The sequence below is a fragment of the Lacerta agilis genome, chromosome 14 (genome assembly GCF_009819535.1).
Source record: "Lacerta agilis isolate rLacAgi1 chromosome 14, rLacAgi1.pri, whole genome shotgun sequence".
NCBI lineage: Eukaryota > Metazoa > Chordata > Lepidosauria > Squamata > Lacertidae > Lacerta > Lacerta agilis.
This window is the reverse complement of record NC_046325.1, coordinates 17896701-17923670: the sequence shown is the minus strand read 5'-3', so window position 1 is coordinate 17923670 and position 26970 is coordinate 17896701. Positions and strand designations below refer to the sequence as shown.

At 47.5% G+C, this 26970-nt stretch overlaps 1 protein-coding gene across 1 annotated transcript; it reads right to left on the bottom strand.

Annotated features, from left to right (window-relative positions):
• Nucleotides 1-123: 123 nt before the first annotated feature.
• TULP2 (TUB like protein 2) lies at nucleotides 124-26002 on the bottom strand. Its single transcript, XM_033170601.1, is given in 23 exon segments — nucleotides 124-634; nucleotides 637-687; nucleotides 1503-1524; nucleotides 1526-1641; nucleotides 1644-1674; nucleotides 1793-1833; nucleotides 1836-1890; nucleotides 3074-3188; nucleotides 3888-4000; nucleotides 5598-5780; nucleotides 8856-8989; nucleotides 9365-9403; nucleotides 9406-9542; nucleotides 11225-11286; nucleotides 11288-11397; nucleotides 11400-11432; nucleotides 15059-15178; nucleotides 16731-16793; nucleotides 16796-16855; nucleotides 17968-18124; nucleotides 18956-19007; nucleotides 23266-23315; nucleotides 25528-26002. Coding segments are annotated over 23 exon segments (1881 nt in total). The 5' UTR covers nucleotides 25585-26002; the 3' UTR covers nucleotides 124-554.
• Nucleotides 26003-26970: the final 968 nt, after the last annotated feature.

Sequence of the window (26970 nt, the reverse complement as noted above, 5' to 3'; positions counted from 1 at the left end):
TTTCTTCAAGTGCTTTGTTGTTTTTTTCAATAACGGAGCTTTGGTCCACATCTGGTGAGATGGTATGTTTCTTGCGTAGATGGATATTAATTAGTTACTTTGAAGGGGGAGGGAGGAGGCGGAGGCGGGGGGGGGGAGTTAGGACATAACAAGCCTTAACCAAAGTAGCAAGGTTCAAAGGTTAAGCAACACGGGTCAGAAATCAGGTTGGGCAGGGTTGAGTTTCAAAGCGAATAAAAAAATCAGAATCAAACAAGAAGGACGGAGATGGAGTCAAAGGTTTGGGGGCTATAGGAAACGGTGGAGATACTTTGGCAGGAAATGGCTTGTCGGGATTCAAACGGGGAGGAGCAAAAGGGGAAATCACATGCCAGCTTGACGGCAACAGGTCGTGCGGAGGTCCAGCCTGACGAAAGACGGGAAGGTCGGAGGTAGAAGGTGGGCAATACTTGAAAGCAAAACAGATTTGTGTCCAGTTTTACGAGGCAGGCAGGAAGCAATCCGGGGCAAAAGCCACAGAGGTCGGATGTCAGAGAAGTCGGCGGGATGGCTCTCTACTCGCAAGCAATTTTCCCATCGAAGCTGGACAGGCAGATGGCAAAGGCCTGAACTGCACAGAGAGGGAACCGGTAACCATGGTGAACACGTCGGGCGCCACGCGACCAAACTGCAGCATAATGTAGTTAGCTGGACGGCAGGGATGGGAAAAGAGCACCAATGAGACAGCAGACTCCGTACATAATCTCTGCTGCTAAGCATGCAGACAAAACGCCTTTGAATAGACATCCACCCTGGTCCTCCCCTTGCTAGGCCTGCCCACCCACCTCCCCGTTCCTCAAAACAACATGCTCAGGGTCCTCTCCTCCAAAGATACATACCCCTCCCACCTCCGTTTACTGCGTAAAGCCAAACCTCTGCTCAAACTTTTCCTCAGCCTGTGATAAACAGAGGGAGGGGTGTGTATCTTTGGGAGGTCATGTTCTTTTGAAAGATGGTTGCTGGGCGGTGTGGATAGCTTTCTTACACCTACGGAGCTGGTGAAGAGAGGTAACCTGGTTACACAGAGATCTCGTGTGGCATGTCTGCACCAGCCAATGTTTGTACAACCTACTCCAATAATATGCGATTCGGCACTCAGGTCTGCTGCAACCTTTATGTCCAAAGGGCTTCTGGCAATTGCCGAGAGCAGCAATATCTGGGCTGGGAGTGTTAGGCCACCAGCGGTCTCCTTAATTTGGCACCCTCTGTTTGTTCTGGACTACAACTCCCATCACCCCTGACCATTGGTTCCACTGCCTGCGGCTGATGGGAGTGGTTCGTCCAACCATCCGGGAGGGCACCAGGTTGGGGAGGCCATACCAGAGATTCCCTTGCCCCACAAAGGAAATGGTCCTTTCTAAGTGAACCGGCCTTGCTTATGAGCGGCCTTGTGGATTAAGTTACTGGGGCCTGCAGCACTCTCCCCCCTCCAGTCGCATCGTCTCAACTCCACCACTACTCACGGTCGTCTTCTGAGATGATCTGGATAGTTCTTCACGGAGGCCTGTGTGACGCGCCCTCGGAAGTTGAGCACGTAGGACTGGGTCTCCTCGTTCCAAGCCGGCATCTTGTTCTGGAGTTTGATCAGGTTCTGCATGTTCGGTTCTGGTACCGAGTCAGGAGGGTCTAGTGTTCCTACCGACAACACAGGACATGCGGGGGGAAGTTTTATGCCGGCGGCTTCAGCCCTAGAAGGGCACTAGAAGAAGCCGGGGCCTGCCTGCCAGCCTCCATGCCACAGTGAACCACTCACATTCTTAGGCCGGATGCAGATCCTTTCGTTGTCTGCGTCCACCCAGGGATTATCACTGTCATTTTCCGTGGGCCTCTGAATCCCAGCACATTGGTTTCCTATAAAGGAGGCGAGGAAAGGGGCAAAAAGCAACATAAACTCTCACCATTGCCTCACGTTGGACAAAGATTTCTGCATTGGAGGGGGTGGGATTAAATGACCCCCTTCCAATTTATATGATTCCATTCACCTCGCCATCGGGTTGTTACTGTCACTTTATTATTCATTTACGTAGCATGTGTGTGAATTCTGCAAATGCATATCTAGAAAGCCACCTCACACCAAGTCAGACCACTGATCTATCCACTCAGTATTGTTTACACTGACCGGCAGCAACCCTCCAGGGTTTCAGGCAGGGGTCTCTCCTAGCCCTGCTTGAGGGTGTGCGTGTGTGCTAGGGATTGAACCTGGGGCCTTCTGCATGCAAAGCAGCTGCCCCACACACCCGCAACAACTCTTCCCCTATCTGTGTGCAATGCAGTGGATAGATTCTACATTCATTTTTGTAGTATTAATAATAATAATATTTATTGTTTATACCCTGCCCATCTGGCTGGGTTTCCCCAGCCACTCTGGGCAGCTCCCAACAGAATTAAAAGCACAATAAAACTTCACACATTAAAAACTTCCCTAAACGGGGCTGCCTACAGATGTCTTCTAAAAGTCAGGTAGTTGTTTATTTCTCTGACATCTGATGGGAGGGAGTTCCACAGGGCAGGCGCCACTACCGAGAAGGCCCTCTGCCTGGTTCCCTGTAACCTCACTTCTCACAGTGAGGGAACCGCCAGGTCCTTGGAGCTGGATCTCAGTGTCCGGGCTGAAGGATGGGGGTGGAGACGCTCCTTTAGGTATGCTGGGCTGAGGACTCAACCATCGTTGTCCCACTGGGAGCAAAAGCTGCTTCATACCAGGGGAAAACACCACAAGTGGCCAGAAGCTGATAAATAAAGCAGGGATGGAGGAGCTCCGGGCCTCCGGGTGTTGTTGGACACAAACTCCCGTCGGCATCAGACTAATCGCCAGGGATCGATGGGAGTTGTAGCCCAACATCTTTGGAGGACTACAGGCTCATCTCATCTCTGTCGTAAAGGCAGCACCATAGCAACGGAGGTTTCTGCTTATACAGACCATTCCTCCATCTAGCACCAGTGTTGCCTATTTGAGATCTTGGGTCTTTCCTACTGCCCAGGCTCCCCCCCCCCTCATTCCAACATGGCCGCCCCCCTCTCCATTCAAGCTTACGTAGCAAATGGCAACCAGCTCTTGCCGCAGCTGGGCTGTTTCTGGAACAAAAGGTTTTTTATCTGGGTTCATCCCATTGTCGAACACGGTAAATTTGGTTCCCAGTACATTGGACCTAGAAGCAGGTTGGTGGGGGGCGGGCGGAGAGAAACGCTTATTTTAGAAATGTTATACCTTATCCTCAACTCCCCCACTTCCCAATTAATAAATAACAACCCAAAACCCAACATCAAAGGAAAATACAAATGAAGGACAAGAGCACGCTAAAAATAAAGGCGGCCTAGAATGGAACTTGAGTGTTTGGTTCTCCCAGCTATGGATCATTTGTGCAATACGTTAAACAAATGAGGGCAAATGCTCAGAACAAGTTGCCTGGAAGGACAATGGCTTAACAGCCATTTCCTGCTCCTTATGGGAATTGCTTTTGAACACCTCCTCCAAAAAACTGGGCAACTCAAAAGATCATTATCATCACTTTGAACTTTAAATTGCTCCAAGAAAAGAGGCTGCCTCACTTGCTCTGTGGTTTTCTTTGGTTAACTTATAGGAGGTGTTGTAGGCCCTTGACTATGAATGCTCTCGGCCCAATAAATGGGTAGGTTACTAAGGTGCTGCAGGGCTGGATGTTTGGGGTGACGTGAGCATAGCAGGGTAACGTTGACAGGCCCTAGCGCTCCAGGGTCTCGGTCTTTCGCATCACCTGAGCTTCCTGAGATGGCAGGGATTGAACCTGGGGCCACCCGCACGCAAACTAGGTACCCTCCCAACTGTGCCACAGCCCTGCCAACGCAAGGTGGGGTTGAAACAGACACACCTGACTTTCCCAATGAAGTTATCTCCATCCCTTGACAGATCAATGGGGTCCAGTGAAATGAGGTAGTTGGAAGTCTTGCTTTTCTTCCTCTTCCGTCCAGACATAATGAATCGCTGAAGGAGAACACACAGCAACGGTCAGTGAGACGGTCCCTGGCAATCCTCCTCCCGCAATGGCCAGCACCCCTTTCTGAGCCACACACACCTATCTTTACATTTCCATTTCCAGGGCCTGTGGCTCTCTGGATGTTGTTGGACTACAACTCCCTGACCGCCGGCTGCACAGACTGGGATTGATGCGAGATGGAATTCAACGATATCTACAGGCCCAAATCTCTCCCGTCCCAGTTCTAAGCCACTTCCATCCAGAATAACTGCAGAGACTTTATCGCAGTGTGGGGAACTTGCGCCCCCCCCCAATGTTGTGGGACTACAACTCCCAGCAAGCATGGCCATGGGAGCTGTAGTTCGGCAAGATCTGGAGGCCCACAGGTCCCTCATGATCTACTTTTAACATCTCCAGTGAAGTTCCAAATGTATTGGAAAACAACCCTGGGATATAATTGCTAAGCAGTGTCAAATCACAGGAAGCGGTATGAGCTGCACCTCCTTCTAGAGTAATTACCTATAGGTTCTTGTACAATAATTGATAAGATTACTAGCCTGGATATCCCCATGAGCAGCTTCCTCCTCTGAAGCTTGTTGCAACCTACTAAGAACATAGATCCATCTAGCCTTTCATTACTGTCTACTACACTATCTGACAGCAGTTTTCCAGAATTTCAGGCAGGGGACTCTGCTGGCCATGCCTAGAGATTGTGCCTGGGACCTCCTCCATGCAACATCTTTCAAAGGCGAAAGAGAATACATACACCAGTGCGAGGGCTGGCATATGTGAGGCACTTGCCTTTTTTTTTGCCTCTGACGACATCGCTCTGAGTTTGGTAAGGCCACGGCCACAGTGGTTGCCATGGCAGTGGGGAAGGCCCTCATGAGGCTGGAAGCCATCCACTGAGAGAGAGATGAGCTCCCAGGATTGCTGCCTTAACTGAATTGCCTGACTTTTCTTTAGACCCCACTGCTTACCATTTCTGACCTTTTCTTTCTCACTATATATCCCCACCAAGTAAGGCTAAAACTTCATGCATCTGGTGGACTCTAGTCCATGAGTCGGCAAACTAAGGCCCAGGGGCCAGATCCGGCCCAATTGCCTCCTGGATCCGGCCTGCGGACGGTCCGGGAATCGCCGTGCAGATCGGCGTAGGGATTCTGATTGTTCGGGCTGTGCCGTTCCCCCCTCCTCACGCACACTGCGGCAGTGCCTCCTCCCTCCCTCCCTCCTGGCTTCTCCCCGCCCTGCCTAGAGGAGGAAGTGGGCTGGGCTTTGTTGAGCCGCGGTTGGCTGAGTGCCATTTTAAGCAGCCCCTCTCTGGAGCCAGCCTTTTCGCGCCGCTCACCATCCCTCCACCGCCGCCAGCCCCTGCCGCTCGCAAGGCACAGGTAAGCAGCCACCGGGGCTCGTCTGGTGCTGTGGAGAAGGGAGGGGAGAGTCATGGAGGGATTCCCCCCCCCAATATAGTCTGCCCCCCCACAAGTTCTGAGGGACAGTGGGCCGGCCCCCTGCGGAAAATGTTTGCTGACCCCTGCTCTAGTCCATGAAAGCAGGGTTGTTGTTTCTAAGGGCACAGAATTCTTTCTCGCTTGCAGATACCTTCTTTCCGTTTTCCATCTCCAGGTGCAGGTAGTAGAAGGGGAATATGCCCTTGTCCATCCCCTTCCGGTCCCGTGTGATGCGACACTGGATTGTACTGCCTTGAGGAGCGGGTTTCAGTACAAATTGTTCTAGGTCATCCAAATTAAGGGACAAAGGGGTGCTGCATTCTTCACTGGGAGACTGAGAAGGAAAAAATAATAAGGATAAGCCTGCTTCTTAAGGCTAGTTAGAGATTGCTTTTGGGGGAAACCTCACAAAGCAGTTCACATGGAAATAGGAAAACAATAAGCATCAACTGAACCAACATTAAAACAAGCAAGACAGGTGACAAGGGGGAACAAATCCTTTTGGATAACTCAACCTCTCCTCCCTTTGGGGCAAGATGGTCCTTAAGTAGCCCATCTGAAGGAGGGAAATGCCCTCAGGTGGAATACTGGGAATTACATGGTAGGCAGCTTTTCAGACAGTTCAGTCTTCTCTCTTTCCTTTCCAAGGCAAGATTGTCCTCAGGTAGCCCTGTGGGAGGTGTTTTGGAAGGAATGAGTTAGGGAACCTCAGTCAAAGGCAACTGTTCTCTCCTTTAACTGCTTGATTGGCTCCTTGCTCTTATGTGTGGACCACAAGTACTATGGCTTCAAACACATGGAATCCTGTGGATCATACCGTATTTTTCACTCCATAGGACGCACTGCACTATAGGGCGCACCTCATTTTTAGAGGAGGAAACAAGGGAAAAAATATTTTTCTGGTTTTTCTCCTCTAAAAGCCCTGTTTTTGAGGATCAGCTAAAGTTTTGCAGCTTTTTTTGCAAAGGGAAAAGCCCTGGTTTTTTGAGGATCTAAAAGTTTTGCAGCTTTTTTTGCAAAGGGAAAAGCCCTGGTTTTTTGAGGATCAGCTAAAGGTTTTGCAGCTTTTTTGCAAAGGGGGAAAAGCAAGAGGAGAAGAGGAAAAAGCCCATTTTTATGGGGTTCAACTCACATTTCTGAAAAAACTTAAGGAAAGGGAGCAGTTTCTACTGTTTCCAGACAGATAATCTAATCAGCCAGTCACATGTCCTGGGGAAACAAACAACCTCCCTCTGCAGCACATTCAACAAAGGAGGGCGGGGCTGAAAGGGAGCCGGGACTCTTATCTCTCTCCCAATCTCTTGCTGATCAGCTGCTGAGCAGGGTCCTTTCAACACCCGCTTTTCTCTTTGTAAAATAAAAAGCACAATCTGCTTTGGGCCCCTGGGCAATCTAGCTCCAGGGACCACCATTCGCTCCATAAGACGCACAGGTATTTCCCCTTACTTTTTAGGAGGAAAAAGTGCGTCTTATGGAGAAAATACGGTAGTTCTGTGAGAGGCTAAAGCAGGGATGGGGGACCTGTGGCACTCGATATGTTATTGAACTACAACTCCCAGCTTCCCTGGTCATTGGAAATACTCGGTGGGGCAATTGGGAGTTGGGAGTCCAACAACTTTTGGAGAGCCAAAAGCTGACAAATTTTATCGAACACCTCAGGCCATTTGATTATTAATTCCCTCAAAGCTAATGCCGGATCAACTTGAATATTGGGATTTCCCAAGCCTGATTAAACACAACTTAAGCAATTATCGCAGAGAATAGGCTCTTCGTTCCTGTATGGTTTATGACCTCGTAAAAGGAATACTCTGTGCCACGGCCGTCTTGCCCATGAGGCAATCTGAGGTGGCCGCCTCAGGCTTCTGGATCCACAGAAGCAGCAGATCCCAGTGTAGATCTTTATTCCCCTCCTTGTTCCTGTTGTAGATATTCACTCACCCTTCTTCCTTGGGGGGAAGGGGCACCATTTTGCCTCAGGTGCCAAAATGTCTTGGGCTGGCCCTGCTCTGTGCTAAAACATAAATCTTAAAATAGCAAACTTTGACTCCCTGGTTTTTAAAGGGTGTGTGTTGGGGTGGGGGTGGGGTGGGTAAAGCTGGAGAAGAAAACCAAGCACTTGTTATGTAGGCCTATGCATGGCCAATCTCCTCCTGGCCTAAAGAACCTCAAGAAGAAGAAGAAGAAGAAGAAGAAGAAGAAAAGAAGAAGAAAAGAAGAAGAAGAAGAAGAAGAGAAGAAGAAAAGAAAAAAAGAAGAAAAAAGAAGAAGAAAAGAGAAGAAGAAGAGAAGAGTTTGGATTTGATATCCCGTTTTCACTACCTGAAGGAGTCTCAAAGCGACTAACATTCTCCTTTCCCTTCCTCCCCCACACAAACACTCTGTGAGGTGAGTGGGGCTGAGAGACTTCAGAGAAGTGTGACTAGCCCAAGGTCACCCAGCAGCTGCATGTGGAGGAGTGGAGACACGAACCCGGTTCCCCAGATTACGAGTCTGCCGCTCTTAACCACTACACCACACTGGCTCTCAGAGAGAGGTTTCCAAGGTACCTCAGCAGAAACAGTGTGCTCATGTCCAGTTTGCAGACTTCCCACAGGCATCTGGTCTGCCACTGTGAGAACAGGACGCTGGACTAGATGAGCCACTGGCCTGATCCAGGAAGCATGTCTTATGTTCTTAAACTATGACAGTTGAACCATTTGTAGACCCTGTTTTACGTTTGTGGTACCACCCTTCAAGGGAGCAGCCAGCAACAGATGTGTTCCATCTGAACCCATTTTTTAAGTCCTTCACCCACCATTCTTTCCACATATTTGGGAGTGCCTTTTTCACCTTTTGACTTCTCCCCATATAAAAGTATGCTGAGGGGGGAAAGCTTGTCCATTTCACTGTGGCCAGTTTCCATTACTGTTCTCTAGCCACAGATAAAGGGGGGAGAGAGAGGCAGCATTGTCATTTCCACAAAGGCACTGGTTCTTTCAACCACCCCAAATTTGTCTGTCGAAACTGACAATATTTCCCCCCAACCTTGCCTGTTTATGTGGAGACCAGGGCAGCAGGACAATGAACGAAATGGCGCTGGGGTGAGGTGAAGGTGTACCTATGGAACAGCACCCGATTAGAGTGCAGGACATTGGGGGCAACAGCTAGGATAGGGGGGTGGGGGTGGGAGGCTTCTCTCACATTAGCACAACTGCTTAAAGCCTGAGGCATTTCCCCTAAAGAATCATGGGGGTTGTAGTTTGATATGGGTGCTGGGGATTGTAAGTATGTGAGTATGTGTAAACTACAATGATTTTTTGGGGAGGGAGCCATGCACTTTTATATATAGTATGTGCCCAGCCACATATATCCCGAGTGATCATTCAGATGCTTGAAAAGGGGATGCTCAATTTCAGCCGTAGGCTCTTACAGTGGCCGAGTCAATTTCCTCGCGGAAGTACATAAGGATGTCTTGATCCTTGTCCTTGAAGTCTTCATCGTCATCCTTCTCTTCGTCGTCTTCGTCTTCCTCACTCTGGCTTCTCCTTCCATTGGTGAGAGACCCTAAGAAGAGCAAGGAAGATTGAGAAGGATGGGTGGAATCCAGTCACTAATCTCTCTGTCTCTCCCTTCACCTCTTTAGATCAGGGGTACAGCCTATACATTGCAGGCCTATTTTAACAGCCATGAAGGCTAGAAAGTTGTTTTTCCAAACAAACAAAACAAACACAAAAAAACCCCCAGAAAAACAGCTACCTAAGCTCCTCATGACACTTAATTCTGTGCTAAACATCATGCAACTGGATGTTTGCAGGGAGCTGCAGAAACGCACACAACTCTGCTGGTCCCTTGGCTATATCTCAGAAATCTTTGCGCCGGCCAAGATCAGTTAAAGAGCAGTTTGGCAGATGATCCCCTTCCAGATGGAAGGCCACTCACCTCTGTGCGCGAGCATCCAGTCCCGGGGCTTTTTCATGGGTGAGGTGGTACTGTCAACTCCTGGGATGACTCCCCCTCACTGTCAGAATTGCTGAGTGGCGTGTCGACATGGCAGACTTCGCCAGTGGTATCCTTGGACCCTGTAGATTCTAGGTCCATGTTCTCTCTGCGGTTCATTCTCGAAATGGTCTAAAGATGTGAAATCAATTCTGTTACTGCCCTCTTCTGGCTTGTTCTCGTCTCCACGCCACCTTCTACCTCCTGTCCCAGGGCTGCTTCAGACCTTCTATATCAGGTGTAGGGAGTCTCTGGCCCTCTAGATGTGGCTTAACTACAGCACCCATCATCCCGTTTCCTGGGGCTGATGGGAGTTGCAGTTCAACAACATCTGGGAGGCCAAAAGTTCCCCACACTTGCCTTATATTTTAGAGACCGAAGTACATAACACACAAACCATGTCATTCACTAATGTGCCCCTGTATACCCCACAGCGTTTCCAGCAAAAGATACAAGTGAGCAGCAGCTTAGCAAGGATTGTTGATGTCAGGAAAGACTGTGCCTGAGACGCTTAAATGCCGCAAGTCAGAATAGACAATACTGGGCGAGGTGGCCCATTGGCTTGGCTCATATAGGATAGCTTTGTGTGTCTGTATATTCACTTGGCATATTTTTTTCAAGATCAGATGTAATTTCTGCACCCAGGGAACACACACACCAGTCATGGATATTCCTGTCTGCATGCAGTTTAGGAATAATGGCTCATATTTGACATGGGGAATAATGTAAGAAGATGGGCCTTGTTGTCTTCCTACTTCTTCCTTGCTTGCTCCCTCCCTCCATGAACCCATTTGCACACTCTTTGCACTCTATCTTATTAAACACAGATCCACTGTGCACCCTCCCACTTGCTCATCATTCCCATTCCTGATTTTGTGCTGAAGCAGAGGTCGAACCAATGCTGGACTAGGACCTGGAGATCAAAGTTTGAATCCCTACTCAGCCATGAAGCTCTCTGGGTGACCTTGGGACAGCCACTGCCTCTCAGCCTAACCTATCCAAAGGGTTGTTGTGGAGATTAAATGAGGAAAGGAGATGTTATGTACTCAGTGGTCTGTGTTTGCCTGAGCTTGGGTCTCTACTAAGGATTCTGAGCTCCTGTGTTCTGATATGATACATGATGTCCAATCACAGAACATTTCAAGATTTGGGCCTCTGCCATTGGCCCTTGAACTCTGAGTCCGTGATTCGCAGCTTGGAAGTTTAGACAGCCAATCACGTTGGGAGTGGGAGTGGCCCAGGCTTTCAGGAATGTATATAAGCAGTTGCTTTGCCCGTTTCCCAGTCATGTAGTTCAATAAAGGCCCTTGCTGTTATCGCTGTGTCTTGCCTCGTGGGAACCCACCTACACTTCAGGAGAGAACTGTGTATGTCACCTGAGGCCCTTGTATGAAAGGTGGGGGAAATGTAATTTATTCACTAGCATGGTCATTTGTATACTACATAATAGTCAAGGTGGCTTCTAAGCTTGAGCCTGGAAACTGTTTAGCAACCAACGAAGTCGATGCAAATTTGGTGCAGCCCACCACTTGGCAGCTACATTTAAAATGGAAATTTCTGAGCTGCCTTTTTTTTTGCAGCAGCATTTATACGGAAAACGCTGCAGCAGTGGCATGTTATCTTACTACTCGCATATGCACAGCTTTAAATGCAAAACGTTCTGCCCTGTTAAGAGTATACATACTTCCCTGGCACAGTTATTTAGAAACGGGGCACATGCTCAAAGCACAAGCTCATACTCCCTTGCCTCCTCAACAGTGGGCTTTTCTTCTTTCCGTGCCTCCTTGTACTCTTATGCAAAACTCTGGAGTCTCACCTTCCATATCCATGATGATGGATGGAGCTTTCTGTATTGGGGATGAGGCTTTCCTTTTCCAACAGGGGTGCCTGGAACTCACAGCCAGGAGCCTCGCCTTCCATGTCCACAATGTTAGACGGAACAGCCTCTCTGAGTGATAAGACTTCCTTCTTTGACCTGAAGCCTGGCTATGTCGCTGGGCATTGGGGCGCCCTGCAGGTGGGTAAAGAGAGAGATGACAATGACCTCAGGGGTTATGCATGAAATGTGCCTTAAATAGCAAGCCAGCAAAAGGCCAGCTCTGTAACTTGGGGTAGGGGGGTGTGAATAAGGGGGAAAAAATGCATTATTTACGCAGTTAAGTGTCCAACCATGGGAAGGGAGAAGGAAATACAGGAAGCCCTGAATTCCCACTGGAATTTGATCAGTGGAAGTCTGGCTCAGTCTTTCTCTCTGGTTCCTGTGATTTCAACAGACTGCGCTCTCAACGTTTTTCAGCTTACATCTGCATCAGAACTAGAAACTTGCTATTTAAAATGAGGCCCAAAGTAGGAGATTATTGATTGGATCTCCCGATTTCTTTTTGTAAAACCTGTTGCAGGAATACCTACGAGGAGGGTTGGACTGAGTCCCTGTTCCTAGGGGAGTGGGGGATAGGGCAATTTAATTATTTCGTAAAATGCAGCAAATTCCTTCCTTATCTCTTTAGAAACTTTGTGTAAGTGTGTTCTTTTTAGTTCCGCCTTTTCTTTAGTATTTTGCTAACCTCTTAATTGATCTTACTGAAGTTCTCTGGAACTCGTTTTTAATGATATTATCTCTCTTCCAAACCGTAAACCAATCTAGTTCATCCAATTCTTGTTTTAATTTTCTTAATTGCCCTGTCTACTCCTTTGATATTTAATTTGCTGCTGCTGCTTCTGTTGTTGTTGTTGTTGTTGTTGTAATATTTCTATTTAATTTTTCCTGACTCCCAAATACCATGCTTTCTTAATAGATTTCTCTTTCATTATGCACTGACCTCTTATTACAGCTTTAAATGCATCCCACACTAACGGGATCTCCCCGGTGCCGTTATTCTCTTTAAATACAAATTACATTGTTTTCTGATATATTCCCTATCGTGGCCTTTAACCATTACTATAGTGTTATACCTCCATCTTCTACTTTGTACTTCCTCCTCTAATCCCAGCTCTACAAACAGTGGGGCGTGATCTGAGATCCATATCCCAAAGTCTGTGTATCCTTAACACAAGTTCATTAATGTCTTTAAGTGACACGTAATCTATATATGTGTATGTCTTATATCTATTAGAAAAAAAGGTGTGTTTCGTATACTAGGGTTCCCCAAATTAAACACATCTTTTAATCCCCATTCAGTTAACTTAAAGGATTGCTCCGTCTTTAAACTCCAATTGAAATCACCAGTCACAATAGTTGCACCCTCTGTATATGCCTGTAATCTATCGAGAGTTTTCCTTAGAATTGTTTTCTGTCCTTTATTTGGGCAGTATATGTTGGCTATTGTGAAAATTTTCTGCATTGCCGTATTTAATTTTTATAAATACATATCTGCCATCATTGTCCTTTTTCCAATTCAAGACCTCTAACCTAAGGTTTCTATTACATAATATAGCAACACCTCTGGCCTTATTTGTTGCTTAGATTCTATTTTTTTTGTCCCAATGCTGGGAAGGTAACAGAGGTTTATTGTTTACTTTGGCTCTGTGTGTTCCTGCAAGCATAATATATCTACCTTCATTTTCTTTGACAATTCCATTATCTTATACCGCTTAGTATTGGAAGACAACCCATTAACATTTAGTGATAAAATCAGTTACAGGTAGGTAGCCGTGTTGGTCTGCCATAGTAAAAAAATAAAATAATCCTTCCAGTAGCACCTTAGAGACCAACTAAGTTTGTTCTTGGTATGCATGCACACGAAAGCTCATACCAAGACAAACTTAGTTGGTCTCTAAGGTGCTACTGGAGTGATAAAATCTTTGAAGTACTATCCATTATCCCTCTCAATGTTTATGTTTTGAATCCCTCCGTGCACATATACTTTACATACCTTTATGGTTCCTACATACCCTCTCCCCCTTCCCTCCTGAGACTCTTGTAGAGATCTAAGAGATCTCTGTCTCATGGCAACCTTGAGAGCCCACGTTTCACCCCCTCCCCTCTTGGAGCGTTATATCAACATCTAAAACAAAAAGCAAAGTTACATTTACAGGTACAGGTACTTTGTGTACCACTATTATATTTACATCTTACTTCTTCCTTCCCCCCCAGAGCCCCTTCGTCTTTTCTTCTCTTTCCGCTGCTCTGGGGGTTCCACCGTTAATTCCCCCCGTTCCTCTTCCAATTCCTCCTCCACGCTGGCTAGTTCTTGTTCAGTCTGTTCTTGCAGGCCAACACCCAAGTCTACTAACATTTTCTTTGCTTCTTTTGGGTCCCTGGCCGAGTATTTTTTCCCCATCTCTAAATACCACCAGTGTTGCAGGGTAGGCCCAAGAGAAAAGGATTTCGCATTGAATAAAGCTTGCGCAAACTGTTGCAATCGCCGTCTATCTTGAAGTGTCTTCTGAGAGAAGTCCTGCCGCAGTATCGCTTTCTTTCTTCAAACTGCAAGTCTTTCTTCTGCCGAGCTTTATAAATCTCGTCTCTTATCTCTCTAGCGAAAAGCAAACGATTACCTCTCTGGGGGATTCAGCCACCCTTCTTGGTGTGAACAGCCGGTGTACTCTCTCTATTTCTTCCTGCTCAATCTCAATTCCTTGCTCTCTAAGCAAGCTCAGCAACACCTCTTCCAGCTCCTTGTTCAGAATATCTTCTGAAATACCGGCGAATTTTAAGTTTCTTCTGCGTCGTCGTCTGTCATTCATCTGGGCAATTCTCTTAGTCAGCGCTTCTATTTTATTTATATTTGCTTCAGCCAATTCTTTGGCTTGCTCTGCTGTTTTGTAACTTTTTCAACAGCTGCTGTCATTCGCCTCATCTCTGCTTTTAAATCATGCATATCAGCACGGACGTTAGCTTCTGAGCGCTGAATCATCTCCCCCAAATCCTTCAGTGACTTTGCCATGTTACGCCTTTTGAAGATAAAAGTTTTCAGACAACCGAAGAGGTATTGCTCCCCTCCGTCTGGGCTCAGAACCAGCTCCTAGGCCAATTAACGGCTATGAAGAAAGCTCTACTATCAGTTTGCTTTTTGTTAATCTCTCTCTTTTTTTTTTTAGCTTTTAATCAAAAAGCTCCAAGAGTGATACAGGTGTGCGTCTATCCTGTCCGACGCGTGCGTGGTTCTCCCTCTTTTCCCACAGATCAGGTCTGGGGGGAAACACAGGCAGACAATACCGGAACGCAACAATCTGGTGAGTGGCCCCCTAAGATTCACTAAATGCTGTATATCTGGAATGGACAGGGGTAAAAACTTTGCTGCTACTTATTCCCACAGCAATGCATTGTAGAAACCACACCACCAGCTATCTCCTCCTCATAAATTTAGCTTTCAGACCTTCCTCTCCCTACATTGGGGAAGCGACTAGTAGCGGGAATCCCCTCAAATCAACTAGGAACATTAGCAGGGGTATTTCCCGCATTGGGGTACCTGTGTGCCCCGCAGACTGCCTAATATAGCTGCCTCTGCCTTTCGGGAACCCCTCTCTGCATAGGAGAACTTGGTCCTTGGACGTGTGCAAAGCAGTACAAGTCTTGTTGACTCGGCTCCCGTTGCCTGGCAACCGAGCACCAGAGGCAGTTGCTTGGCAACCACTAATGGTATCACAATGTGAACGTTCAGCAACCTGGTTCTTCTCTCCCCACCCCTTCCACACCTTCTCTCTGTTTGGCCTGCCAGCCGTTCTTGGGAGCTGATTCGTTCCTGTTGATAGGCTGGGTTTCTTCCAAAATGGCCACTTCCAGCTCCTCCTCCAGCTGGGCCTCATCAAAGAAATCTGTGGGAGAGAGAAGGGCACAAAGACCACATAGAGGCTGTTCAATCAAGCACTGTATAAATTTTGTTGAATGAAATAAAAATAAATAAAGGTGAAACGGTGCTGAAGACCTCAGGGAAGAGAGGAAACAGGTGGTGGGGAATTATAATAATTCTAAGGTCTCAAATATAGAATCAATGTTCATAAATGTACAAGGCAAACAAATACAGAAGTATAAAAACCGCATGTCTGAAATAGTACAGGAAGCAGTTTTGACTCCCCCAAATATTTCTCTGCAAGGAGGAAGGAAATGGGAAAAGCTTTCCAATTGTCTTTGGGCTGTAGGGGCTTACACCTCTCTGCTAATACAGTCTAGCAAGTATGTGTTAAGCTGAGCAAACTATCATATGCCTAAGAAATTCGGGAACTAAAGTATTTACCATCTCAAAGTGATGGCCAGGCTACCCAGAAAAATGCTATCAAGTAAGGCATTATCAGGTATCCTGGCAGACAAGAGAGAAGCAGCACTCTCACATTTCTGCTGGAGTCCGCCTCCTTCAGTGAGGTATGTATGATGTTTTGGGGGAGTAGTCTTGGGTTACAGGCTGGGCAATTTCAAAAGTTTTTTTATAGGGGCTTGCGCACCATTGTTCTGGGTTCTTTTCCCTCCTGCGTGTGGTGAGTGGGGACCCTGTTGCAATAGTTAATTTCCTTTAATAAAGATCAGGCTTATTAGCAGCTTTGCTTTCAATATACTCTGGTTGGCCTCTGCTTTCTCTCTGACCAATAGAGATCTCCTGAGGGACTCTTAAGGGCTCCCCATAAGGAAAACAGAGATATTTTCTTATAACAGGGATCATCACCAGCTATTTCTGGAAAGAGAAGTAAGTGCAAGTCATAGAATCATAGAGTTGGAAGAGACCACAAGGGCCATCCAGTCCAACCCCCTGCCAAGCAGGAAACACCATCAAAGCATTCCTGACAGATGGCTGTCAAGCCTCCGCTTAAAGACCTCCAAAGAAGGAGACTCCACCACACTCCTTGGTAGCAAATTCCACTGCCGAACAGCTCTCACTGTCAGGAAGTTCTTCCTAATGTTTAGGTGGAATCTTCTTTCTAAGTCCTATCCTAATTTGCAAGGTTCAGAGCCTATGGAGCGGGGAATCTTTTTTTTTCTTCCCAAGCGCCACATTACCTTCTGGGCAATTACTCTGAGGGCCACATGTGCTGGGCGGGGTCAGAGGGCAAAAGGGGGAGGAGCAATGAAGGTAAATTTTACCATTGGCACGGTAGGCTAGTCCCCACCCACCCTTGCCTCTATCTTTCATCCAGACAAGCAAGAGTCATCATTAGCCATGCAAAAACACTGAAACCAGGCTACTGAGGAGTGTGGCCTTGGAAGGGTTATGAGGAAGTCCCAATGGGAGAGGCGGCTGTTGTGCTCATTGCCCTGCTGTGGGCTTCCCAAGGGCATCTGGCTGGCTACTGTGAGAACAGGATGCTGGACCAGTTGGGCCACTGGCCTGATCCAGTAGAGCTCCTCTTCTTATATTACCGTACGTTCTTTTGTTACCTGGAAAGGGTTCCTGGCATTCCCCTTGGCCACTGTGCGTCCGGTTCATCTGCACAGAGCTACCCACATATGAGCACCAAGGTGGGCTTCCGGGACCGATTCCACGAGGAAAGGGTTGCTTGTACCTTTGGAAAGACAAGGCGGATAATCGTTCAGGCGGGCATCAAATCTCATCCGAGAAAAGCTCTGAACTCTCCACACCATCCATTTTATTTACCATTTATTATTATTATTTTTCAAGAATTTATTGGATTTTAATAATACAACAAACACAAAATACAACAAAACACTACAAAAACAAAAATACAAATACAAAAATACACCAAAAGAAACAAAACTAAAAATCTTAATAAACACTTATTTAACTATCCTTATAATATTACTAACATTATTTGGGGACCTCCTCACATCCTCTCTTTCTGCGTTCATTGCAAATCCTCTTTAGTAATTTCATAACATTGTATGATCATCATTCTCATCTAATCTTAATCCTTATGGACATAAAATACTAATATCTAATTCTTATTTCCTATCTTAAACTAACTAATTTTCATAACTGTAACCTTATAAGTCCTCTGATTTCATTCTCAAATATCAAATCTTTTCACGCTGTTTCAAATAGTCTTTAAATTTCTTCCAATCCTCCTGCACTGCTTCTTCCCTCTGGTCTCGGAGTTTCCACTTTATCTACCATTTAGCTGAGAAGGGCAAATTTTGGTCCAGTACCAAAGTGGGTTGTTTGTGGACCTCAAGGATCTGAGTTCGAATCCACCCACAACAGGCCCACTGGCCGATCTTGGTCTAGTCACGGTCTCTCAGCATAACCTACCTCACGAGGTGGTTGTGATGATATACCGGGGGGGGGGGGGGAGAACCATTTACACCACCTCAAGCTCCTTGGAGGAAAGGGGGGTGCCTTTAATATAATTATCAAAACTAATCCCTAAGACGGCTTTCCTCCTGCATATCGTCCCCTTCTGTTGCCTTCAAAAGTGCAAATTTAAATGCATGCAGTTTAAATGTGTGCACATTTGAAGTTACTAATCACTTTGCAGCTCTTTTTATTTTAAAAAATAATTATTACAATTTAAAAAATCCTCCTCGTGGATTGGAATTTCATCCTACGCGATGGGATATGTCAACGTTCCCGAAGCCACACCCAACAAAAGGATTTAAATGCCGAGAGCAGGCTGCTAGGCCACATGATCTCCTCAGGCTGGGCAGTGCTGATACTCACTATTGCACAGGCTATGCTCACTGCAAGACTCCATGAGTGGGATGCGTTCCTCTGGCTTGCGCCTCCCACGGCGCCCCTTCACCTTGGCCTCCGTGTTGGCCTGGACCATAAGCGGCTCTTGGCGCTTGCGCCGTTGCTTCTTTTCGATGATACGGCGCTGGAAGGGTGTACAGAGAGATGGTCAGAAACGGAAGTAGGGTTAAATAGAAGAAGAGGAGTTTGGACTTGATATCCTGCTTTATCACTCCCCTTAAGGAGTCTCAAAGTGGCTAACAGTCTCCTTTCCCTTCCTCCCCTCACAACAAACACTGTGAGGTGAGTGGGGCTGAGAAGCTTCAGAGAAGTGTGACTAGCCCAAGGTCACCCAGCAGCTGCATGTGGAGGAGCGGGGAAGCGAACCCGGTTCACCAGATTACGAGTCCACCGCTCTTAACCACTACACCACGCTGGTGTAGAGGAGGGTGCTGTGTATACTTGGACATACTCAACGCTTTTTTTTGGTGACTGTGGTTTGCAGTACAGTCACCTCTTTCTTTCCCTTTTATGCCAATAACCACAGCACTTCTATCAATATACGAATACAGACGTCCCATTTTTTTACCATGAAAAGCACTGGATTGGGGATTAGATGACCTTTTGTGTCCCTTCCAACTCTACAGTTCTAAGATTCTAAGACTCGCATCAATTGCAATGATTCGCCTCTATTTGCCTCCCCCATTAAGAGGTCCCACATATGAGTTCTGCCAAAAACCCAGATCTAAACCCTTGTGGTGGAATATACTGCAGCAGTTGAATTGTGGGATGTGTTGCCCTTGCCATACTCAAGAGCCTTTTAAACAAACCATTGCCCCTTACAGATAACACACGTCAAGCGACTGCAATCCCTGCAGCTCAAGAGCCGTTTCCCCCACCCCACTGAGAAGGTCCCCAGAAATTAACAAGCTCCTCCCCACTCCTGAGAGTTAGGCCCTCTCCTACGGCAAGGTACCTGGATTTCCAGTTTCTGCTTCCGGATGAACGCTGCTTCGTCGTTGCCATTGCTAGAAGAGAAAGGGGTGCCAGCATCAGGAGGTGAATTGGAGAGGGAGTGGAGGCGGCGGTACAAATTGCGGTACATTCTGAGATGTGGCATCACTCTGCCAGCTCCGGGGCAGCCCCACCTGCTAGAGGGGCCAATCCCCAGGATTGCTGCTCCCTGGGGGTTCTGAGTGCCATGGCGCTGAAAGGATTTTGTGACCTCACAAAAGCCTCAAAGGCCCAGCCACGGGGGAGGCGGGAAAGTGGACAAGGCCGTGTCGACACACTCATCGTAACTTATACAGTGGTACCTCTGGTTACGTACTTAATTCGTTCCGGAGGTCCATTCTTAACCTGAAACTGTTCTTAACCTGAGGTATCAGTTTAGCTAATGGGGCCTCCCGCTGCGCTGCCAGAGCACGATTTCTGTTCTTATCCTGAAGCAAAGTTCTTAACCTGAAGCGTTATTTCTGGGTTAGCGGAGTATGTAACCTGAAGCGTATGTAACCTGGACCGTATGTAAACCGAGGTACCACTGTAAGCTATAAAGCTCTCAAACTCCTCCATCACTCACAAAAAAATGGCAGAGTGTTATGGCACTTAAAGACTACGGTCACATCCACACGGCGCATTGAAAGCACATGGCTTCCCCCAGAGGATCCTGGAAATTGCTGCTTACCCCTCAGAGAGAGCTACAATTCCCAGCATCCTTAGCAAAGGTACGGTTCCCATGATTCTTTGGGGGAAGCCACATGCTCTGAGTGTACGATGTGGATGATATGACCTGCCACAATTGCCATGCCATATAAACTATCGTGGACTACGGTTTTATTTCAGCAGATGCAGCCCACTAATTCTGAGGTGCTGCTCGGATGTTGTGAAAGGCACAACTCCCATCAGCCACAGCCAGCCTAGCGAACGGACAGGGATGATGGAATTTGCAGTCCACAAAATCTGGCCACACCTGGCTTAAAGGTAAAGGTAAAGGGACCCCTGACCATTAGGTCCAGTCGTGTCCGACTCTGGGGTTGCAGCGTTCATCTCGCTTACTGGCTGAGGGAGCCGGCGTACAGCTTCCAGGTCATGTGGCCAGCATGACTAAGTCACTTCTGGCGAACCAGAGCAGCGCACAGAAACGCCGTTTACCTTCCCGCCCGAGCGGTACCTATTTATCTACTTGCACTTTGACATGCTTTCGAACTGCTAGGTGGGCAGGAGCTGGGACCAAGCAACGGAAGCTCACCCCATCACGGGGATTCGAACCGCCGACCTTCTGATCGGCAAGCCTTAGGCTCTGTGGTTTAACCCACAGTGCCACCCACGTCACATCTGGCTTAGGTGCCATGATAAATATGTTCAACTTCAGGTGGCTCAAAGACACTCTGTAATTTTTGGTGTAGCAGAATAACGTGGATACCCTCTGTACTGTTCACACTGACGGAAAGAGGAGTTACAAGTGAGGAAGAAACAAGATGGGCGCCACTTTTTTTAAAAAACTAGACCCATTCCCTAAAGTAGGGATGGGGATTCTGTGACCCACCAGACATTGCCAGATTCCAACTCCCATCAGCCCCATTGAGATGGCTAACAGTTAGGGACGACGGAGCTGCAGCAAGACAGCATCTGGGACTGAATGGAGCTGAGTTCTAATCAAAATAATGCTTAATAAAGATGCATAGGATTTCCAAAGTGCTTTGAAACATTCAAGGCACTTTACACGCACAATTGTAAGGCAGGCACGTATTATTTAGAGGTGCTGCCTGAATAAATAATGGATTCATTCACTGATGAGACCTGCACAGATTTTCCTATAGATTTGAAGGGAGAAAATATGCTGGGTTTTTCTTTATATGTATATATATGATGGCACTGGGGCCAAGAGGCATCCCTTCCGTGTTACAATTAAAGGGAAATGATTTTTTTTTCAGCTGAAAGTTTGTGTAAGTGCTTTTATTTAAATATAGTGAACGTTCGCCGAAATGTGTTGCCCGGTTAATCGGTGTCGTTTCAGCCAGAAGGGGCCTTAATATATCAACCCAACCAAAGAACGGTTGCAGCCCTGATGTTCATTTAGCTCTGCTTTATACCATTTTGAAATATGCGTTTTTGTCAATAAGTGCATAGCTAGGGAACATACAAAGCTGTCCAACATCTGGCTCCATATTGTGTCTACACTGGCTGTGGCTCTCCAGGGTTTCAGACCTGGGTCTCTCCCAGCCTTAAATGGAGATGCCGGGGATTGAACCTGGCATATTCTGCATGGAAAACAGGTACTGTGCCACGACCTTTCCATTGATACAGCTGTAAATGATTCCGCGTACAACCAGCCTCTGCCTCTTAACCACTATGCTGTTATTGTCTCAGTTGCAATACTCAGCTAAGCAGCTAGCTAGCTAGGCAGACAGACAGGCAGGCAGACAAAGATGCACCATGTCTTACTAAATTCTTTTCCTCCCCTTCCTTACCTCCCAGGGGTGGGTGAAGCATTTTTACTTGTGGATTCCGTGAGGCTGCAAGAAAACGGTGCGGGTGGATCAGACCACCAAAAAGAAATAATGCTTTCTGAATGCTCGGGGCCCTAAATATGTGCTGACACTAGCAAGCAGGAAAGTCGTCTTTGCTGTAGGATGTCCAGTGCTCCACACAGGGATGGCACCATTCCCGATGGCAGCCTGTGAGATTAGCACAATCTGCAAGAATGCTGCAGCACAGGCAAAGGAATTGCCGAGATAGTTGCACAACTGCTCTCTTTATTTAATGACGCTTACATACTGCTCCTTCTGCCAAGCTCTCTGGACTGTTTGCATCTGCTATATATTTTGTAATGTTGTTTGTTTGCTATGCCTTTGGGACACATAACGGCTGAAGGAAGGAGGGTGGTTTTCACTTAGCACCCAAAAGACTACAGCATTGGCTTCCAGTCTCTGGGAGAGAGCATCCCCTAAGTGGTATATTCATCACGTTTTATATGGAGAGGCCAGGGACTGAACCAGGGACCTTCTCCAGCCCAAGCATATGCTCTGCCAACAAACTGCAGCTACTGGAAGCCTTGAAGAGCTAGTCTGAAAGGACCAGAGGGACCTGACTCAAACTCCCATCATCCCTGACCATTGTCCATGCTGCCTGGGGCTGATGGGAGTTAAGAGTCAACAATATCTGAATGACATCAGGTTGAGGAAGGCTGTTTCTACATTGTAGGGGCATCGCTGCAGTTCTACGTGGGGCTACCTTTGAAGGTGACCCGGAAACTGCAACTAATCCAGAATGCGGCAGCTAGACTGTTGGCTGGGAGTGGCCGCAGAGACCATATAACACCGGTCTTGAAAGACCTACATTGGCTTCCAGTATGTTTCCGAGCACAATTCAAAGTGTTGGTGCTGACCTTTAATGCCCTAAACGGCCTCAGCCCAGTATACCTGAAGGAGCGTCTCCACCCCCATCGTCCAGCCTGGACACTGGGATCCAGCTCCGAGGGCCTTCTGGTGGTTGCCTCACTGTGAGAATTGAAGCTACAGGGAACCAGGCAGAGGGCCTTCTCGGTAGTGGTGCCCGCCCTGCGGAACGCCCTCCCACCAGATGTCAAGGAAATAAACAACTATCTGACTTTTAGAAGACATCTGAAGGCAGCCCTGTTTAGTGAGGTTTTTTAAATGTTTGATGTTTTATCGTTTTTTTAATATTCTGATGGGAGCCGCCCAGAGTGCCTGGGAGAACCCAGCCAGATGGGCAAGGTATAAATATATTATTATTATTATTATTATTATTATTATTATTATTATTATTATTATTATTACATTTATTTTACATACATTTAAGCTTCAATGCAAAAGTGGGGAACCTGTGGCCCTCCAGATGTTGCTAAGCTATAATACAAAGTCCTGCACCTTTGCAAATAAATCTTTTAGGTGCCACAAGGCTCTTGGTTGCTTTGTGTAGCAGACAAACACAACCTCCTGCCCTGAAATGTATTCCTAGGGAACATTTTTGGGGGAGTGAGGGGCGGTGAGCCAGAGCAGCTAAACTGACTCTTAGAATTGATTTAAGTCTGTGGCACAGACATCTCTCCTGACAGCAGCCTCACAAGTGGGTTCTTAAACGAAAATGACCTCCGGAGGCTAAGAGCATGGATTAAAAGCGTGAAGGCCAACGGGTGAGGCTATCCATGCAAGGCATCTGTTCTCATTCTAAGGTGGATAGAATTAGCCTCACCGAGGGATTAGCAAGAATAACAGCCAACAGTACCCACCCACCCACCCACCCAGAAGAGCCCCATTCGCTTACATTTTATGCCTTGCTGGAGATGGTTGAACCACAGCAGGATCGCACTGCATCTGCCAAGCAGAAAAGAGCAGGGGATGGATAGAGAGGCACAATATTACTTTTGATTTTTAAAATCAATTCCCTCCCTGCTGCCACCTACGACACAGCCGTCTTTGCCCTGAGCCTTTTGGACTCTCAATTCACTTCCCTGACAATCTTGGCTTCTCTTTGCTAGCGTCACAAATCACTAGTTCTCGCTCCTCGATCCAGAGTTCCCAGGTGTGACTCCTGGCCCCTTCCAACACTCTCTTAAAAAAAAAAAAAGGTGCCAGGTACTTATCTGATTGCCGCGATCTGATCAATGCAATCAAATGGCACCCTGCGCCCGGAATCCTGCTCAAGGACGAGCGAGCCCAAGCTGCCTTCTCAACTCACCGCTTTCACCCAGGGCAAGCCCCAACCGCTCAAATCCCAAAACTGCAAGGCTGAGGTTGGATCCTGTCTTCTCCCTCCTAGTTCTGGTCTTTGGACTGCAGCTGGTGAAGGTAGGTGCGGAAGGGGGGGGGGAAGCACGCAGTGAAGCAGCTCCTCTTCCCCCGCCAAACCAGCATCAGATTCTCCTAATCAGCTTTGTGACTTTGTCTGCCTTAAGTCTGCAGGACCTGTGGCTGCCTTGAAAGGTGCCTTCTGCCCGGTGGCCTTGGGAGTCGGGTGTGCAAGCAGCCAGTGGCCGGGCTGCTTAACCGTGAGCAAGTCTTTCCTGCACAGTGTGTGTGTCTGTCGAGAGCGAGCAAGAGGAAAAGCTTGCATTTGAGTGAGCAGCTGCAGAACTATGGCTACATCCACGCACGCATATACGAATAGGGAAGTGGTTCCCAATCGTCTCCCCGCTCCCTGCCCACTTGAATGCTGCTGTGGGTCTTGGCAGACCACTTCATAGTTTTTCTGCCGGTTGTAGCAATTGTAATGCGCTGTGGTAAGCAGGGTTGCTAAGTCAGGAGCATTTCAGACCCTGACATCTCATGGTCCAAACCTGAGACCCTGGGGCAGCCCCTGGTGATGTTATGGTGCCCCCCCCCAGTGATATCACAGGGCAGTGCCTGGAGATGGAGGTTAATTGGGAGGCAGTAGCCTAGGGCTTGCTGATCAGAAGGTTGGCGGTTCAAATCCCGACAGGTGATCTCCCGTTGCTCGGTCCCAGCTCCTGCCCACCTAGCAGTTCGAAAGCACGTCAGAGTGCAAGTAGATAAATAGGTACCACTCCAGCAGGAAGGTAAACAGCGTTTCCGTGCGCTGCTCTGGTTCACCAGAAGCGGCTTTGTCATGCTGGCCACATGACCTGGAAGCTGTACGCTGGATCCCTCGGCCATTAATGTGAGATGAGCACCACAACCCCAGAGTCGGACACAACTGGACCTAATGGTCAGGGGTCCCTTTACCTTTACCTAGCAGAGGGAGGGAGGAACCCCCCAGAGTGTCTATGCTGCAATTTGCACCCAGCTCCTGCTGAGCTGAAGCTTGAAAGATGCATGAACAGTAAAGGCACTCTCTCCCACCTGGAGATTCAGACTGGCAAGCCTAGTGGTAGATACTGCATGATTTTTAATGGTGCTTTTTATTGCTGCTTTTATTTCCTATCGATTGTACTACAATTTGAATTCCCCAGAATTCCTCCTGACACTGTTGCTCTTCTCCTTGCTGGCCAGAGCAAGTAGAAACAGCGCCAACCTTTGGTTGCCTCGTGCTCTCCCTAGCGAAGGTTGGTCCATTAGGGCAAATGTTGGCACTGCCCCACCGGCCTCAGTCTGCCCTGAGCCAGCTCACATCTGCTGACTTTCTTACCTACAACCAATCCAGGGACGTGGTACTGCCTCTCCACTTCCTCCTCTTCCTTACTCTCAGTGTTGCCCCTTGTACAACGTGGCAGGGAGCAGGAGGATGGGGGCGAGACTGGAATTGGTGGGCTCCCCTGCTTGCCATTGGCTCTAGCTCCACCTACTGTTGACCTCCTTGCATTCCACCCTCCCTGTCCAAAGAGCACTGTCACAACTGACTCTCCCTCTGGTGGTTGTAGAGACTGAGCCCAGAGGTAGGGGGGGGCAAGCAGATGGGCAGCAGGAACAGAAGTGAGGAGGAGGTGGTGGACCCACCAATCAGCAAGGGGGTGCACTGGGCATCTTGCCCGACAGCCTGAAGCTGCACAGACCCCAACTTTTCTCCAAACTGAACTGAATTAAAAAAAATCTCCCGTTAGCTTCACCTTCCTCCTCTCTGTTAGCTTACCTCCTCTGGCGAGATCAGTCTTAGTGACATGTTGATATCATTGTTCCAATTGAGCATGGCCCCAGCGTCCTTTATATCCTTCCAGGAAATCCACGAAACCTACGGCTTGTATGTTTTGAGTCCGCTTTGCATAGAGGAGCCCTTTCAGGCTTTGCAAAGACACCACAAGTTCTAAGACAGCATTACAGCTGGGAAAGAACAAATTCCAGTTCGGGAACTGAGGTCAATAGATCAACCAGAGTTGAAAAACTTAGAACTTGCGCTTAATATTTTTTCCCCCCTGTCCTCCAGCTCTCAGCAGCTACTTTACACACTGGTTCCTTTAGTGCTCAAGGTCACCATACAAGTTACTGTTTGCTGATTGGACAATGCGTAATCTTGGCGATGCCACAAAGGATTAAAAAGATGTTCCATTCTGGAATAAAGAATTCCAGAATGTATAGACAGAGGCACTCACCATTCTACTGGATGCCAACATAGACGTGACTTGGCTGGTTCCAGAGGGGCTTAGTAGCTGTGCCAACGGGGGCCCTTCCCATGGGTAGAGGGGAGTGGATTCCAGTCTTATCCGCGCCCTAACTTTCCTCCAAAAGGAGCCCAGAGCAGCAAACATAAGCAAAATAAAACATTTTAAACATCTAAAAAGAATTCCAATGCAGATACAGACTGAGAAAAGATCTCTGTTATCATTGGAAGCCAAGTTGTTGGCTTGTTGGGAGAAGAAAGGGAGAAGAAAGTCTTCACTAGGCACTGCAAAGACAACTAGGGCAGCACCTGTCTTATATTTAACAAGGGAATTCCAAAGAGAAGGTGCCACCACATGAAAGGCCTGGTTACTATATTGTCCAGAATGGACTATCTGCAGCAGACCTTCACCTGCAGGGCACAGTGATTGATTGGGTATATAAGGGGAAAGACAAATTCTCAGGCATCCTGGTCCCAAACTACATATATCTTTATAGCAGGTTGAATTTATTCAGGTGGCTCACTGGCAGCCTGTGCAATTCTTTTAGTGGTATGAGTCGTAACATGGCAATATCCTGCTCCAGTGAATGGTAGAACCGCTGCATGTTGCACCAGTTGCCCAACAGTAAAGGGTTAAGACAGCATCTTAAAAAGCAGAGACATCACCTTGCCGACAAAGGTCCGTATAGTTAAAGCTATGGTTTTCCCAGTAGTAATGTACGGAAGTGAGAGCTGGGTCATAAAGAAGACTGATCGCCGAAGAATTGATGCTTTTGAATTATGGTGCTGGAGGAGACACTTGAGAGTCCCATGGGCTGCAAAAAGATAAAACTTATTCATCCTTAAAGAAATCAGCCCTGAGTGCTCACTGGAAGGACAGATCCTGAAGTTGAGGCTCCAGTACTTTGGCCACCTCATGAGAAGACTCCCTGGAAAAGACCCTGATGTTGGGAAAGATGGAGGGCACAAGGAAAAGGG